The sequence below is a fragment of the Protopterus annectens genome, chromosome 1.part0 (genome assembly GCF_019279795.1).
Source record: "Protopterus annectens isolate FY-2018-M chromosome 1.part0, PAN1.0, whole genome shotgun sequence".
NCBI classification, from domain to species: Eukaryota; Metazoa; Chordata; order Ceratodontiformes; family Protopteridae; genus Protopterus; species Protopterus annectens.
In genome coordinates this window covers 1,388,246,977-1,388,261,972 of record NC_056725.1, presented here as the reverse complement: position 1 = coordinate 1,388,261,972, position 14,996 = coordinate 1,388,246,977, and the positions used below count along the sequence as shown (strand labels likewise).

At 42.8% G+C, this 14,996-nt stretch overlaps 1 protein-coding gene across 1 annotated transcript in view; it reads left to right on the top strand.

Annotated features, from left to right (window-relative positions):
- Nucleotides 1-14,996, top strand: part of MDN1 (midasin AAA ATPase 1) — a 3,484,183-nt gene that overhangs the window by 1,804,432 nt on the left and 1,664,755 nt on the right. Inside the window, exon 45 of the mRNA XM_044071809.1 lies at nucleotides 2,360-2,476. Coding sequence (XP_043927744.1) covers nucleotides 2,360-2,476 — 117 coding nt within the window. The remainder of the gene's footprint in view (nucleotides 1-2,359; nucleotides 2,477-14,996) is intronic.

Genomic DNA, 14,996 nt, shown 5'->3' with positions numbered 1-14,996 from the left:
CTCTCTTGCCAGGGATGACCACAAATTGATTTTCTGCCTATTCTTGGACATGTCAAAAGCTTTTGACATGGTTTCCCAACCTCCTCTACTGAACAAGATGCATAACCTTAACTTCTCCTCAGATACTGTAAAGTGGTTCTCAAGATATCTCTCGGACAGATCCCAATCTGCTAAACGGCCATCTGCTCTCTCCCCTCCCAGTCAAAACGGGTGTACCCCAAGGATCAGTCTTAAGACCACTACTCTTTAACATCATCACTAACCTACTCTAAACTTCCTGTCCTCGGTCATCTCTAGTACAGTATGCCCAATGACTTTACTGTTACTACTGTTGCCAACTCACCCTCTGAGCTCCTTGCTGCTACCCAGAATTCTTGCAACTCAGTTGAATCCTGGCTCACTGATAAATAGCTCGTACTCAACCCTAAAAAAAAAACTGTTACTCTCCCTCCCAAAACACTTTGCCAAAATCAAACTTTCATTTACCGTTCTATCCCTTAATAACACTCCTATTCAAGTTGAACCCAACATCAGACTACTAGGAATTGCCATAGATTACCACTTAAATTTGACATACATGTTCACAACTGCATCTAAAAGATTCCCCAGAAACTAGGACTGCTCTGTAGATAAAAAAATCCTTTCCTCCTACCCAGTCTAATGTATGGCTCACAGATTCTTACTAACCTCAACTCCACCCTCCTTGCTAAACTTGAAACTACCTCCAATAAAGTGTCTAGATTTTCTGCCTAACAAACCTACAAATCCCATCACTGTACCTGGTTAAAACTTCTAAACTGGTTAGAACTACCCCACCAACTTCAACTCCTTCAGCTCCAAATCATTCACTCTATCCTATACCAGCCTTCCTACTGCCCAACTGTATCTCCCTCTGTTCTTCCACTAGACAACTACGAAGCTGTAACCAAAATCTTCTCTAGATCTAGAAACCCAAAACCACTTTCGAATGCAAATTATATGGCTACCACCCCTTCATCACCTGGAATAAACTTCCTCTAGATATTAGGACTCATACCAACCCAAAACAATTTGACTGCTACTAAAAATCACCTAATAAACCATTGGTCCTGTTTCTTCACACAGCCTCTTTAATTTCATTCTCTCATAGCCTACTTTTCAACCAACTCTCATACTAAATCCAACCTGTTTTCATTTTATTCAAACTTACTCTCCCTTTCTAAAAAAGTCTTCCTCAGTTGCTCCATTTTACTGCCTACAAAGCTAAGTAATTCTCATTACTACCTCCAACTACTAGCAGTGCTGACCTGAAGCAACTAAAATTCTTTACCATCCATCTGATGCAAAAGTTCTACTAGTAAAAAATTACTGAAGGCATTAAGCTGAAAGTCTCTCTCTAGTGGTATGAGGTTCCAGAAAAAGTGAAACTGCTGGATCAGGTAACTCTAGATCCGGAGTTACTTTAGGTGTCATCATAAGTCTACATTGACAATGTGCTGTGATAAAGCATTGACTATGGCCCAGGCAATCCAATTTCAACTTGAGGCTCAGGTGCTTGATGTTACAGGCAAGGGTGGACGAACAGGCACATCTTGGGGAGGGAGGTGTGGAACAGGATGCATGAATGCACGCCATATCCCTTAAAGGTCGAATGGGCAGTGTTGAGTGTCCTAGGATGAGCTTTGTTTCACCGGTCCATCACTTTGGCAGTAACCTTCACTGGCAGGTGGCACACACTCCTGAGTTGAAAGCATAGTAGGTCCCTGTGATGATGCATCTAGCTTGTTTCCCTGACCAGGGGTGAGGTTGGTACCATAGAAGTGCCATTTCTTGTTGGGATTCCCCAGTAAACCTTCACAGCTGCTCTATTTTATGATGGCTTTACTGGGAAACTCTTCAGTCTCCTTGTGTGGTACTGGATACATCCGTCATATAGGGGAACAAATGGACTTTTCCTGATGGGAAAAGGCTTGATGGTTGTCTGGCATGTGGCAAAATGATAATGGATAAAAGATTATTGATGGGCATTGGGAAATCTGTAGAACCAGCATGTATGCAAAAGTTGTTAGGGATGAAAACTACATAATGTTGGTGTCACTGTTGTTTTCAGAATTCTTCTGCTACACTTAAAATCTTTATTTGTGGGAAAATGTTGAGAGAAATTGCACTTGTACCAACATCAGTACCTGATATAACGTCAAGGGTAGTTTCAGTTGAATGAGTTTTTTAATTAGTTGCTTTGCAGACTGTTGCAAAAAGGTCTTGTTCAAGTGCTGCACTTCAGTTGTTTTCATTGAGTTGTAAAATGAGTACCAATGCATTGCTTATGGACCACTGTTAAAGGATGTTAATCCTCTGTGACTCTAAATTTCTTCTTTAGTTCATCAGTCTTGGATCGCTTGAATGCTCTTCTTGAACCTGGAGGAGTTCTTGCAGTTAGTGAGAGAGGAATGATTGATGGCGCAACTCCTACTGTTGCTCCACACCCTGACTTCAGGTTTGTTTGTGTTTTTCTTTCCCCCTTTTTCCAGTTTGAAAAGTAAACATTTGAAGAAACTTGTTAATCCAGAGTACAAGCTGCATTGCTTTAATGTATCATACCATGTAATGTGACTCCTTGTCTAAGAACTCCTAGCACTTAAATTCATTGCCTAAAAAACATACCAGCTGATAAGAAGCAAGACTATTTAGAGCAGAAGGAAACATCACTCTGAATTTTTATTATTGTGCCATTTTGTCTGTGATGAATCAATTTTCTCAAGTTTTGGGAATGGTCTGAACTAGTAATAGAGTTCTTTCTCAGAGCTTTTTGGATTTTATATATTCTTCATTTATTCCCTGAACTTTCTGTATTTGGGGCAGATCTACCTCCACTTTGCATGCCTCCACAGAGACGGTCTAACCCTTGAGCCAGTGGTTCCTTGCTGCCACTTGCACATTTCAGATTATAATACAGATGTTCTTGGTAAAATTTCCATGTTTGATTCTTAAAACTGTTATGGTATTGAAGTATTTTATTTGGTAGAATTGAATAACATGAAACATTACTACTGGGGCAGGAATTTTGTCAAAGGCATCCAAAGACATAGCAGGTAAAAGCTCCTGACTTTATTTGCCACTGTGAAAATGTTCACTGTGTTTTGTAGTGTAGATTGGCAGGAGATTCTTTACACAGCTCCAGCCTTTGCAAAACATTATTAAAGAGTGAAGAAAAGTCAAGATATCTGTTAGGGTGCTAGTTTTTGTATTTATGTATTTACAGAAAAAAAAGGAAACAACATGCATGTTCCCTTATCTGATAAACTGGCTCCTGGCAGCTTTATTGAGAGGTTTTTCAGCCAGTGTCCCTGACGATGGTACTTCCATATTTGCTGTCTCTGAAATTCTTTATTCCATTTCAGAAGTTTTCTTTCATAGGCGCAGAGTTGGAAAACTCCAATGTATACTTCCTGTCCATGTAGAAGACCCCCAGAGGTTATGCTTCAGACAGGCTTGGAGAGAATGCACTGAAGGTTCCCAGCTCTATGACCCCTATGACTCTTCAGCATCTTCTGGGCTTGGTGATGGCTTTAGTATTCTCAAAAATGCAGGTTTAGTGCTGGACTGAGAATTACAGTTTACTGCAGTGTTACACCACCCACATATTATTTTGTTGTTTGATGACTCTTTTTGTAGCTGGGCTTTGTAACGGTCTGTAGTTCCCCACAGTTTTAAGGTTAGTCTTCACTTCCTGCAGTTCTGCAGAAAATGCTTATTTGATGGTTAACCTGTCTCATTTCATCTCCTGGTGGAAGAGGGTGTGTTTCATGAACAACTTGGAGCATTAGGCAATTTTCCTTGTCAAGAATTAGTTGGAGGGAGAATATTACTGGTGCATCATCAAGTCTTGTGTGATACCCAATGGAGCAAGTTGGTGCATGATCATTCCATCTTTATACGGTAAGATGCACATAAGGCAATAAGGCAGTGAGCCACAAATGTGTTCACGTACTGGTATTGTGATGGCCGATTCTGAGCTGCTGTTTCACTTTTGTTTTGGAGGTGAGGAATTGGCATTCTTGTCTGAGAATTCTTATCTGGGAATGGGGCATTTCAGAGGAGAACCTATTTGCCAGGCAATAGAATGCCATCCTCTTGATTTGCTGTTCAGTACACCATGACAAGATAATTGTGATCGATGCATTATGTTTCCTGTGATAGAAGAAATTGTTTTATGATTTTGCTTTCCTGCAGAATCTATGCTTCAGCACAAAATGTAAGGGGGGAAAAAAGTTCATCTTGTCCACCAGTAAGCTCCTTTGAGGCAGAGACATAAAGCCCAGAGTAAGACCCAGACAATCCTAGTTAGATTTTTGACTCTGACACCTGTTTGAGTTGGCAGGGGGAAGGCAATAATGACATGCTATGGCTTGCTCACCTTTCTTTAGGGCAGGGAGGCAGGTGATAGAGCCATGTCTTAGGTGTGACTGGAGCCCGGAAAGGAGAGTGCTGGCTCCTAGGTGTCCAGGGCATTGTTGAGAGGTTATATATTACTTGCAAAATTGACAAAATGTTGCTGGTGCTCACTGTAAACTGAATCTTGGAATGTGTCAGTGGTCATGTGATATGGTTAGAGCTCAAAGGAGCACTCCTGATGGGCTGCCTTGATACTGGCCCCTCTTGCTCAGCTGTCAACCCCCCCCCCCCCCACACAGTGGAGAGAGAAAAATGGGCCAGTTGGCTGAGGGGAAAAAAATCAGCTTTATCTCACTACCCATTGGAGGAAGAAGGCTGTGTTTAGGCTGAAAGGACACTGGCAGTCCTACCAAAAAACATCTTGCTACAAAATAAGGAGTTTGCAGTTGCAAACCCCACCCCCTGTGGGGGCAGCAGTTGTCTGCCTCTCAGGACATTTCTTCTACTTCACATTAAGTAATCCCGTCAAATATCTTTTGAAGGCAAATGAAGCTACTAAGGAAATATCTTACTGTCTAATAGATTGAAGAGATGATGTTATGTTGTCCCATCTCGCCTTCATTCATGCTGGTTGGGTTCGGAACTGAGCATTAGTTCCGACTATTTTTTTTTTTTTTTTTTACTAAAGCTCGAGAGCTTCCACTGGCTCGAGGCTATACCTTTTCCCATAATGCTTAGGGAAGCCTACCAAGATCAAGTTTGCCGCCAAATTAGATTGGGTGCTTCTCACTAGGCTCAAGCTAAGTGAAAAATTGTTTTTCACATTATATTCTATTATTTCATAATATTTTATAATATTTAGCTTAAAAAAAGGTTTACCTTTGAAAGTTTGAAAATCAACCTGCCGAACAGCCCTTTGTGCGAACCGAAATGACGAAAACATTCATTCCGAACTGAAACAAAGTTCGAAAATCAGCAAATTGAAAAGCAGATTCGCTTGTTTTCAAATTACACCCCCCCCCCACTTTGATTCTAACTCTGAGGTCGCACTACAGTGGGGAAAGTGGCCACTTCCCCGATCCCCACTATAGTGCACTCCGCACCCAAAATGCCGAATCTGCAATGAGCGAATGTCAATGTGCATTAGCTCATTGCACATTCGATGCATTTCTTTTCGGTTATATTAAAAACATACTTCGCACAACTGTTGTTAGGTGCGTTTCAAGCTTTCAAAGGTAAACCTTAAAAAGCTTGTCTTGTTATTTGAAGTATATTAAATTTTAGTCTGTGGTAATTCCCCACGTTTTCGCTTGTTGCATTCTGTTGTGACTGGCCGTCACTTTCGTTAGGCCTACAACCCGCTATCCCATCTCTAAAGCTATAATTTATCCTAATGAACCCATTTAAGTTAGAGGGTCCATCTTTCTTTTTTTGTTTTAGCCCATTTAAATTAGAGGGCTTTCCCTTTTTTGCTACTTCCTTCCCTTCTAAGAGGTTTTCTCATTTTACTTGGAGACGTCTCCTCTGGCTAGAGGAGTTCATCGTTTGAGACCTTTCCTCTAGTCCCTTTTTCCCTGTGTATCTGTTTAAAAAAACAAAAAAGAGCAGTTTTTTGTATTTACTTGTTATTGTGTGGTTAATAGTTGAATGGTTCGTTTGCTAGTATTATTATTGTTATCTTTAATATAGTTTTTCCTGGACAGTGTTGTTGTTCTGGTTGTTTTTCCACTATGTCCAAGGAAGCTAGAGAACTGAAACAGTCTGGCTTCAAGAAGTGTGACTCCTGTACACACAAAATGCCTTTAACTGAACGGAGACACTAGTTGTGTCTATTGTCTAGGTGCGGTACACCTCCAAGGTTTCTGCTCCATATGCCATGGCTTTAGCTCTAGGGTCCTGCTGGAACGTAAGAATAAACATTAAGGGATTGCTGAAAGGTCTTTTTGCTGAGGCATTAGAAGGTAACCAGACCTCCAAAGCATCCCAGTCCCCAAAGTCTGACAAATCCACAAAAAGAGCTTCCTTGGCTCCTGCTTCTGAGCCTGCAAAAAAGCTATCGAAGGACATGACTTCGGACCCGAAGGATTTCGGGCCCAAAAAGACTACTCCTTCGGTTCCACCAGTTTTGTCGGAACAGACTAGGAGCCATAGACTGAGCCGGTCCCCAGCCTTGGATCCGGTTTCCTCAGTCACCTCTTTTACAGTCGGTGACTGGTAGTGTAACATCCTTGACCCCGTCCTCCCACTCCTCCAGAGCATGTCTGATGATGTGGAGAAGGTGGTCGAGGTTGCTTCGGACTCCGGCTCGGGCCACGATCCTTTTGAGTCCAGCCCATAAGGAAGTGGAACTGACATCCTCTACTGCCCCTTCTTCTTTTCCTCCTCCGACCAGAGTGGTTTCAGAGCCGGAGTGTTTGGATGTGTTTGTGCTGGAACCATGAGGTCTGAGACTCACCCCTGGGTTTTCTGCCCCGACTTCTGTTCCAACCTCTTCAGTACCCTCTTCTGTTGAAGGGTCTGGGAGCCAATGCTCCCCTGCTGGGTCCAGGGAGGAGAGTCAGAGTGAACCCTTGTCAGATCCGATTCTACCTCTCTAGGCATTGGCACAGGTAAGTTAAACACCCACATCGGCCTCGGAGCCCACCCCTTGGTACTGGGTAAGTCTCCTAGCTCTTTGGAGTCGGAGGCTCCCTTGGGCCCGGGTCTTGGTGCCTTCCAGGTAATGAGGACTGTGCTGTCACCCCTGGCGACTGCAACCTCGGATCCAGGCACTCTTCCCCCAAAAGAACCAGTATCTGCCTCTGCTCCATCCCTCCCAGGCGTAGAGAACCAATGCCCCAGGACGCCCCATTGGGTGAGTCGCTCTTCTGAAACCTCTTCGGAGGACCCCCCCCCCCCCCGGAGAAGTTCCTCAGAACAGAACTTTTAAGAGGAAACATCTGGACTCCTCTGAGGAGTCTGTCACTTTGGATACGGATTTAGAGGATTCAGAAGGGTCCCCACAGTCACCCTCTGAGGATGTCTCATTTTCAGACATCCTAGAGATCCTGAAGCAGAGAGGTGGCTGGAAGACCCTCACCTCTTCTGAGGATGTGTTCGTATACCTGGAAGCATTCTACCCCCATCCGAAAGGCGTGGGGCTCCCCAGAATCTGTGGAACCTGTCCCGAGGAGGCCCAACAAATTTATTACTGTCCATCCACTGAATAAGGAATCTCGGACGATAGACAGATATGGGAAGCGTACGTTCTTGTATGTTGCCTTTACTCACAGGTCACTTAACTACTTAATTCATTTTACCAGACTTCAGAGGGATCTCCTGAAGGAGCTAGAAGAATACCCTCCAAGGTTCTACAGCTGGGGGTTGTCAGACAAGGTGATCTCACAGCTTGCTACCTTAAGCTCTGTAGTCAACTCCTCTATGCGGCTCATCTGTTATGCAGCCAGTGGAGTGAGTAGGGCAGCAGGCGCAGGAATAGCTCAGCGGAGGCATTCCTGGATGCACCTTTGTGAGTTTGCTGAGCCCTTCAGGTCTTCCTTCATAATTGCCCCTTTTGATGGCTCGTCCTTGTTCGAGCAAAAAGTTAGAGAGACTGACCTGGTGCAAACAAGAAGGTAAAACTCTGTCTGCTGTGGGAGTACGTTTTTCTGTCCCTGCCAGGCCTTATCCCAAAGGCCAGAAGGGTGGGAAAATGTGGTTCCATAAATCCCAAAGAGCTTCCCGGACGCACGTGGTGACTTTCCCCCAGGGGCAGATGGGGAAATAATGGAAGATGCCGACCGCACAGCAGAGGGGGTCTGCAAAATCAGGGCGACAGAGATGCGTTCTCTGGCAAACCCTTTCAGCGCTCCTGAAAGGAGGCCCATCTGCCCACCTCTGGAGGCAGTCTGGGGCAGAACATCACTATCCAAAAGCCTGGCTGAACATCACTCAAGTCAAATGGGTACAGTTGATAATGTTGAGGGGATACAACATACCCTTTTCTACCCTACCCCCACAAACAAGATCAATCACAGACATTCCACCCTGTCAAATGGATCAAGCAACCCTAGAGGTACAAAGGTTGCTAAGAGAGTCATCCAGGAAGTCTCCACAGACCAAATCGAATCCAGAACGTAATCAAAGTTATTTTTAGTTCCAAAGAAAACAGGGGACTGGAGACGCATCTTGGATCTCAACAGGCTGAACAAGTCCATCAAAATAAAGTTCTGGATGGTGATACTGCAGTCTGTACTCCCTTTTCTGGTACAAGACAATTGGGTGTGCTCAGTCGATTTTCAGGATGCATACTACCATATAAAAATTGACAGGTGATCCAGGAGATATCTACGCTTCTGGCTGGGAGCCAGCCATTCCAATTCAGAGCTCTGCCTTTTGGCCTCACTACAGCCCCCAGAGTGTTTAACAAATGCATGGCAGTAGTCATGGCTCACCTGAGGCATCTAGGATTCTGGGTGTTACCGTACTTAGACTCTGGCTCCTGACCCCCACTACCGAGCATCTACTAACCAAAGCAAGAGACACCACCATCCATCTATGCTCAGAGCTGGGCATTACCATAAATTTCGCAAAATCTGCCTTGTTGCCATCTCGGCGTATTACATTCATAGGAGCAGACTTAAACACAAACGCCATGGTAGCAAAATTGCCTCACGAGAGGGCACAGACACTGCGCCATCATGTCCATCTTGATCTTGAAGAAGAAAGTACAGGCAAAATTTGTTCTTGGAGTATTAGGCACTGTGGCGGCTGTTGTAACACTAGTGCCTCTGCCACGTCTACATATGTGAATCCTACAGTGGCTATTCTTTACCCAATGGTCATTGCAGGAGTTACCCATGTTCCACAAGATCTTCATCACATACTGCTGCAAGAAGGACCTATGCTGGTAGCTTCAATCCACACAGGTAACCCTAGGCAGACCATTCACTCTCTCTCAACCAGTAGCTACAGTGACCACTGATGCTTCCCAGATTGGGGGGGGGGGTAGAACTAGATCAAGTGACACAGTAGCAGAATGGGTAGTGTTGCTACCTCACAGAAACAAGCTCTCTGATTTGGTTTCCAGCTGTGGTGTCTTCTGTGCATAGTCTGCATGTCCTCCCTGTGTTTTTGTGAATTTTTCTGGGTGCCACGTTTTGCTGTTACATTCCAAAGGCATGCATTAGGTGGATTGGAGACTCCAAATTGTTTGTAGGTGTGAGTGCATGTGTGTGTATGTCATATAGAAGAAAAGCATGGCAGTGTACTTCTGTTTTCCCCCTCTGTCTTATCTCCACTGATTGTGGTGGCTGTCTTTGGGATCATTCTAGTACTCTGTTGCAACTCGAGAGACTGAGAGAGACCATCCTGCATGCCTCATTCAGGTATTTGCTTAGAATCTGGTGTTTGAACTGTTGACGAGAAAGCAGTATTTCTAAATGGTACAAGATCTTTGTGATGATCCTTCTGCCCCTTACACTGTTATACCAGAAACAGCCAACCCAGAAGATAAAATCACTGAGGAAAGTCCTTTAGTATTCATGAAGTTTTGTCCTGCAGTGCTAGTGAAGTCACCCAAGAGATGATTTCATCCTCTTATGGGCTACAGTCCTGATTAGGTTGTGGGATTGCCAGAGGTTCTACAAGTTTTGCCCTGCTAGAACAGCTGTCACAGGAGATGTGTGGGTTTTAGACATAATTACTATCTGGTAAGGTCCTCATAGCTTAAGACGGAACTGAAGCGGTCATCGAAGAGACACATCTTCCCAGCAGCCTTAGTACTTCAATGCATTTGATATAACAGTACACAATTTAGTTTCTTTAAAGCTAGCCAGTGCACTTTTTGTTAAAAGTGCATGTGTACTGAAAGTGTGCCAAGTTTTTTTTCACTTCTGTGAGGAGTATAGAAATGAGAAATTAAGTTCTAGTAATTGGTGTAAGGAAGAACACAGACTTGTAACAGTGTGCTTTTAGGGTTCATAGATGTTTACTAGGCTAATGACCACAAGGGCCTTTTTAACTGTAGCCATGCATGCATCCCAAATCTATGACAAGTTGTGATACCCTTGTTAAGTGTAAGCATGGGCCTGGGGGATGAACCATTTACAGATTACCTGTGTCCATTAGAGACATAGGTGCCAAACCAGGGATGAATTTCCATTTTTTCATCCAGTTGTCCAAGTTGCACATGAATTAGGTTAGGGAGGAACTCTGCTTCACATGGATAGGGGAAGCCTGTTCCATACACTGGGTAGTCTCTGGGATGCATACCTATCTTTCCAGCAGGTCCTTTTTATATCCGAGGCAAGGTTTAAGTCTTTAGAATGGGTAATTCTGGTGCTGTTTGTTTTGTGGCTATGTAAGAGGTCCATCAGAGTGGGGTATGACAAGGCCCTGTATGCAAGGCATAGATCTCTCCTCAAAAGCCTGTAGGAGACAATGCAGAGACAGGGCCTTGAGGCAGTCTGCATATGACATTTTACTTGCTCCCTGTATTCGTTTAGTGAGGAACTTCTGTGGACATTCCAATTGTTGGATATGCCTGGTTAGGTACATACCAAAGGAGGCATTGTACTCAATGATAGGTCTGAAGAATGCTGAATACAGTGGAATGTTTATACGTTGTGCAACATAAAATGATTTCTTCACCACTGTAGACACGTGATGGTCAAAGGCTAGATTACTGTATGTCCCTAAGTCCCTGACTACTGAGTCCATCTCTAAGGGGTATGTTGTCAATATGATAGTTACCAGGGATGGATGACTTCCCAAAGGATACTGTTATACATTTCTTGGCATTTAGTTTTAGTCCATGGCTCTGACACCAGTTGTTTGTGCCAGCCCCTCCTGGAAAACATTTGTGTCAGTGTGGGATTTAATAACTGCTCCTAATTTGCAATCATCTGCAAATTTAGTCAGCCAGAGACCAGTGACATTGGCTTTGACTTCTGAGAAGTAAATGCCAAAAGGAACGGTCCAAGGACTGATCCTTGAGGGACTCCACTTGTGGCTGGCCACTTTGTAGAGGTGGACTCCCCAGTTCTAACCTCCTGGGTCCTGTCTGTGAGCCAGTTGGCTCTCCCACCGGGTGATATATAGGTTTGTACCTAACCTCTTGAGTTTCTTAACAATGCCCGAGTGGGGTATTGTCAAATGCCTTGGTCAGGTCAAGGTAGGCAATGCCAATGATTTTCCCTCATCCATAACTTTGGTGACCTTCTCAAAGAAGTCCACCAGGTTGAGTAGGCATGATCTGCTCTTGACAAAACCGAACTCGGCTGGGTCCAGTGTCTGGAGGTGTACTGTATCCCTATTGATCATTTCCATGATAGTTCTTTCCATGTCTTTACATAAAAGACTAGTGAGACTTATGGGTATTTAGTTTCTATGGTTTGTAGATGGCTCACCTTTGTGCAGAGGGATGACTGTTGCCTTTTTCCATTCATGAGGCACGAAGCCTGTTTGTAGGCTACAGTTAAATAGTAATTCCAGAATCCCTGATAGCTCATGTTTCATGTTTATAAGGCATCCTGGGATTTTGTTTGGGCCCATTGATGAAGTATTATTGGTCTTGGAGAGAACATTGGCAAGACAGACCTGTTCCCTAGTGATAGTAGGGGGAGTTATATTTGATGATCTTTCTTGAGGGAAGGTTGAAGGGGAGAGAGGAGTAAAGTTGGAGCTGAATTTATTAGCCAGGAGGTTTGCTGTATCTTATGACTCAGTATAGGTGGCTCCATTACAATGAGCTTTGCATACAGTTGTGTACTGCCTCTGAGGTTGTGCACATCGCTAAAGAATGCTTTGTGGTTGTCCTTGGCATGGAAGGCCAAACTTGACTCATATTGGCTTTGTTAGACTTTATTTGCCCTGAGGAGTTTGAGTGTGCTTTTATCTTGCTGAGCATTGTACCTCCTAATTTTTGCCATGATTTTCTTTTTCCTGTTGTACAACCTATTGATTTTGTGATTCCACCAGGGTGGCTTTTTTCTGAGTTAGTTATGTAATTCTTCCTGGTGGGTACAGCTGCCTCTATGCAGCTATTAACTTGCTTGTACAGGGTTTCTGTGAACATTTCTGCCTAGGCAAAAGTGTTGTCAATGTTTATGGGGGCTTGAAATTTTGTCACATTCTCACTTAATAGCAGGAGGTTAGCCTTAGAATAGTTCCTGAATATTCCAGGTTTAGCTGGGGTCCAGGTTTTATTTTTTACTTCAAAGGAGACCATTTTGTGGTCTGACCTTACCAGGGAATGCATTACCATAAGGGATGTGCAGCATTCATTCATATTAGTGAAGACCAGATCCTGTATGGTTGCACCCCTGGTTGGTGTATTGACTATCTTGTCCAGGGAGTTTGTTTACAAAATCCAGGAATCTCTGCATGTGTACGTTTGGTGTCGTATAGGATTCTCAGTTAATAGAGGGGTAATTAGTCACCCATGAATATGCTATTGAGTTGGATGGTTAGTATTTCTGATCAGTTTAAATACATGGTATGGGTTTCCTGGGTCATGGAGGGGGACCTATAGCTTGCAAGGAAGTGGTATTGGATTTTGCCTATGGTGATTTGAACATGGAGCAGCTCAAGTGCATTGTCCAGTTTGACCAGCCTTGAAGTATATTTATTTTTGATGTAAATAGAGACACCTCCACCTTTAGTCCCTGCCTGTGAAGTAGCTGACTTAAATGTGTGGAAGGCATTCTGACCTTGCACTGTTGATGTGCTCTCCATGGCTTTAAACAATGTCTCAGTGACCGCACAGATGTCCGCATTCTCTAGGGTGAAGAGAACTTCTAGGAGTGGAGTTTTTTGTTTAGACTCCTAGCATTGAGCAATAATGCCTTTAGATTTTCTTGGTTTTGATTTGCTATGTCAGAAGTACTTTCAGTCTGGCATTGCCTAAAAAAGGCACTATGGGGGAAAGAATGGTTTAGCTAATATTTGAAAGCCTAGATGAGAGAGGTGCAGACCAGCCCTGGCAAAGTTTAGTGGTCTGTTGACCATCTCATTCCATGCTGACAAATATCACACCCCCTTAGAATGACACCAGAAAATAAGCCAATTATTAAAGTCTATCATCTTTTGTTTGTATTGCGGCATCACCCTTGGAGAAAGTAAAATGCTGCTCAGTGCTAGGTTTATAACAGGCTGAGACACATTCCAAGAGCTCCATGATGTCTCTCTTCATATAGTCTGGGGAGGTATGTCTTGGGTCATTTACTCCCACATGGACTATGACTGAGTCATATTGGTAATTTTGGTCCAGTGTCCTGAGTGTGTGGGTAATGTGTCAGATCCTAGCCCCTAATAAGCAAATGACCGAGACTTTCTCCTTACCCTGGTGAGAGGGACATCTGTGTCTCTCACGATGGAGTCTTCAATGACTAGAATATTGGATGTTGGTGGGTAGCCTTAATTTTAGATTAAGTAATTAAGTAATGTTTGTGGATACGGCTGTCAAGTTGGGGCAACTACTTCTGTTTGGAAGGGTAAACTTCATTTGTTGGAAATGCACATAGTTTTGTGTGGATTTGTTCTAAGTTAAAAGGGATTGGGGGGTTCTGAAATGTCTTGAAAATGGTATGTATGTTTAAAAGGAGTTGAGAAGCAGCAGGTGCATAAGACATTAGGCCGCCAGACAATATGCCTATATAAGCTAAAATTTCGAAGTACACATTCAGAATTGTCATGTATAATAGGTGAAAATAACATGTTTATATTGTAAAGGCTATTTACATATTATTCCCCAAGGTACAATAACAGGACTAGACTAGAACATGTGTATTTAATTGAAAAAAACATTTTAAATATATCCAACAACGATCTCATATCATGCACCACTAAAATTACTGTAAAGATGCAGGGTAAAAATAGGACACTGGCACATTCCTACTTGTCTGTCAGGAGTTTAATGAATGAATGGGTATTGGAAAGGGTCCTAGAATTATTAGGGAAGATTGACATTTTTCTGAAGGAATAGCTAGTGAGTGGAATAAAATGAAATTTAAAAATGTTAGAAATAAGTGGAAGCGATATGGGGAAACTTAACAAAAATTATTTAGAGGTATTTAACAAGATTAAAGTACTGCAGAATAAGGGGAATCTTACAGAAGAAGAAAAAAGAGAAGCAACTTCAGGCCAAAGTTCAGAATAAAATGGGTATTTGGATAGTAAACTTGTAACACACGGGATGTCTACCGAACCAAATAACTCAACTGAAAACAACAGTTCCGGTCACACGAAGCAGTTAATAAAGGCAACCACTCACAGTATGTATACCCAGTAATACGACAAGATCCACAAGTAGAAAAATTCTTTATTGCACAAAAACACACCGATTTAGCGCTTTCTTTTCCAAACAGGAAACTTCATCAGAATCTTTTACATCACATCCCTAAGTTGTTTAAATAGTTGGCCTCTATTTTTCATTGGATAAACAGCCAAATACTTTGAATTTAAAATTCACATACATTCCATATACATATTCCATATACACGATATAATAAAAAAAACCTTCTATATAAAACTACTGTAAAAAAATTCAATATTGCTTGAACATATCCATATTTACACCTAAATATCAAAAAATGCATATATAAATAAATTGCACTTTGCATTAATGAAAATATACTGCCTCC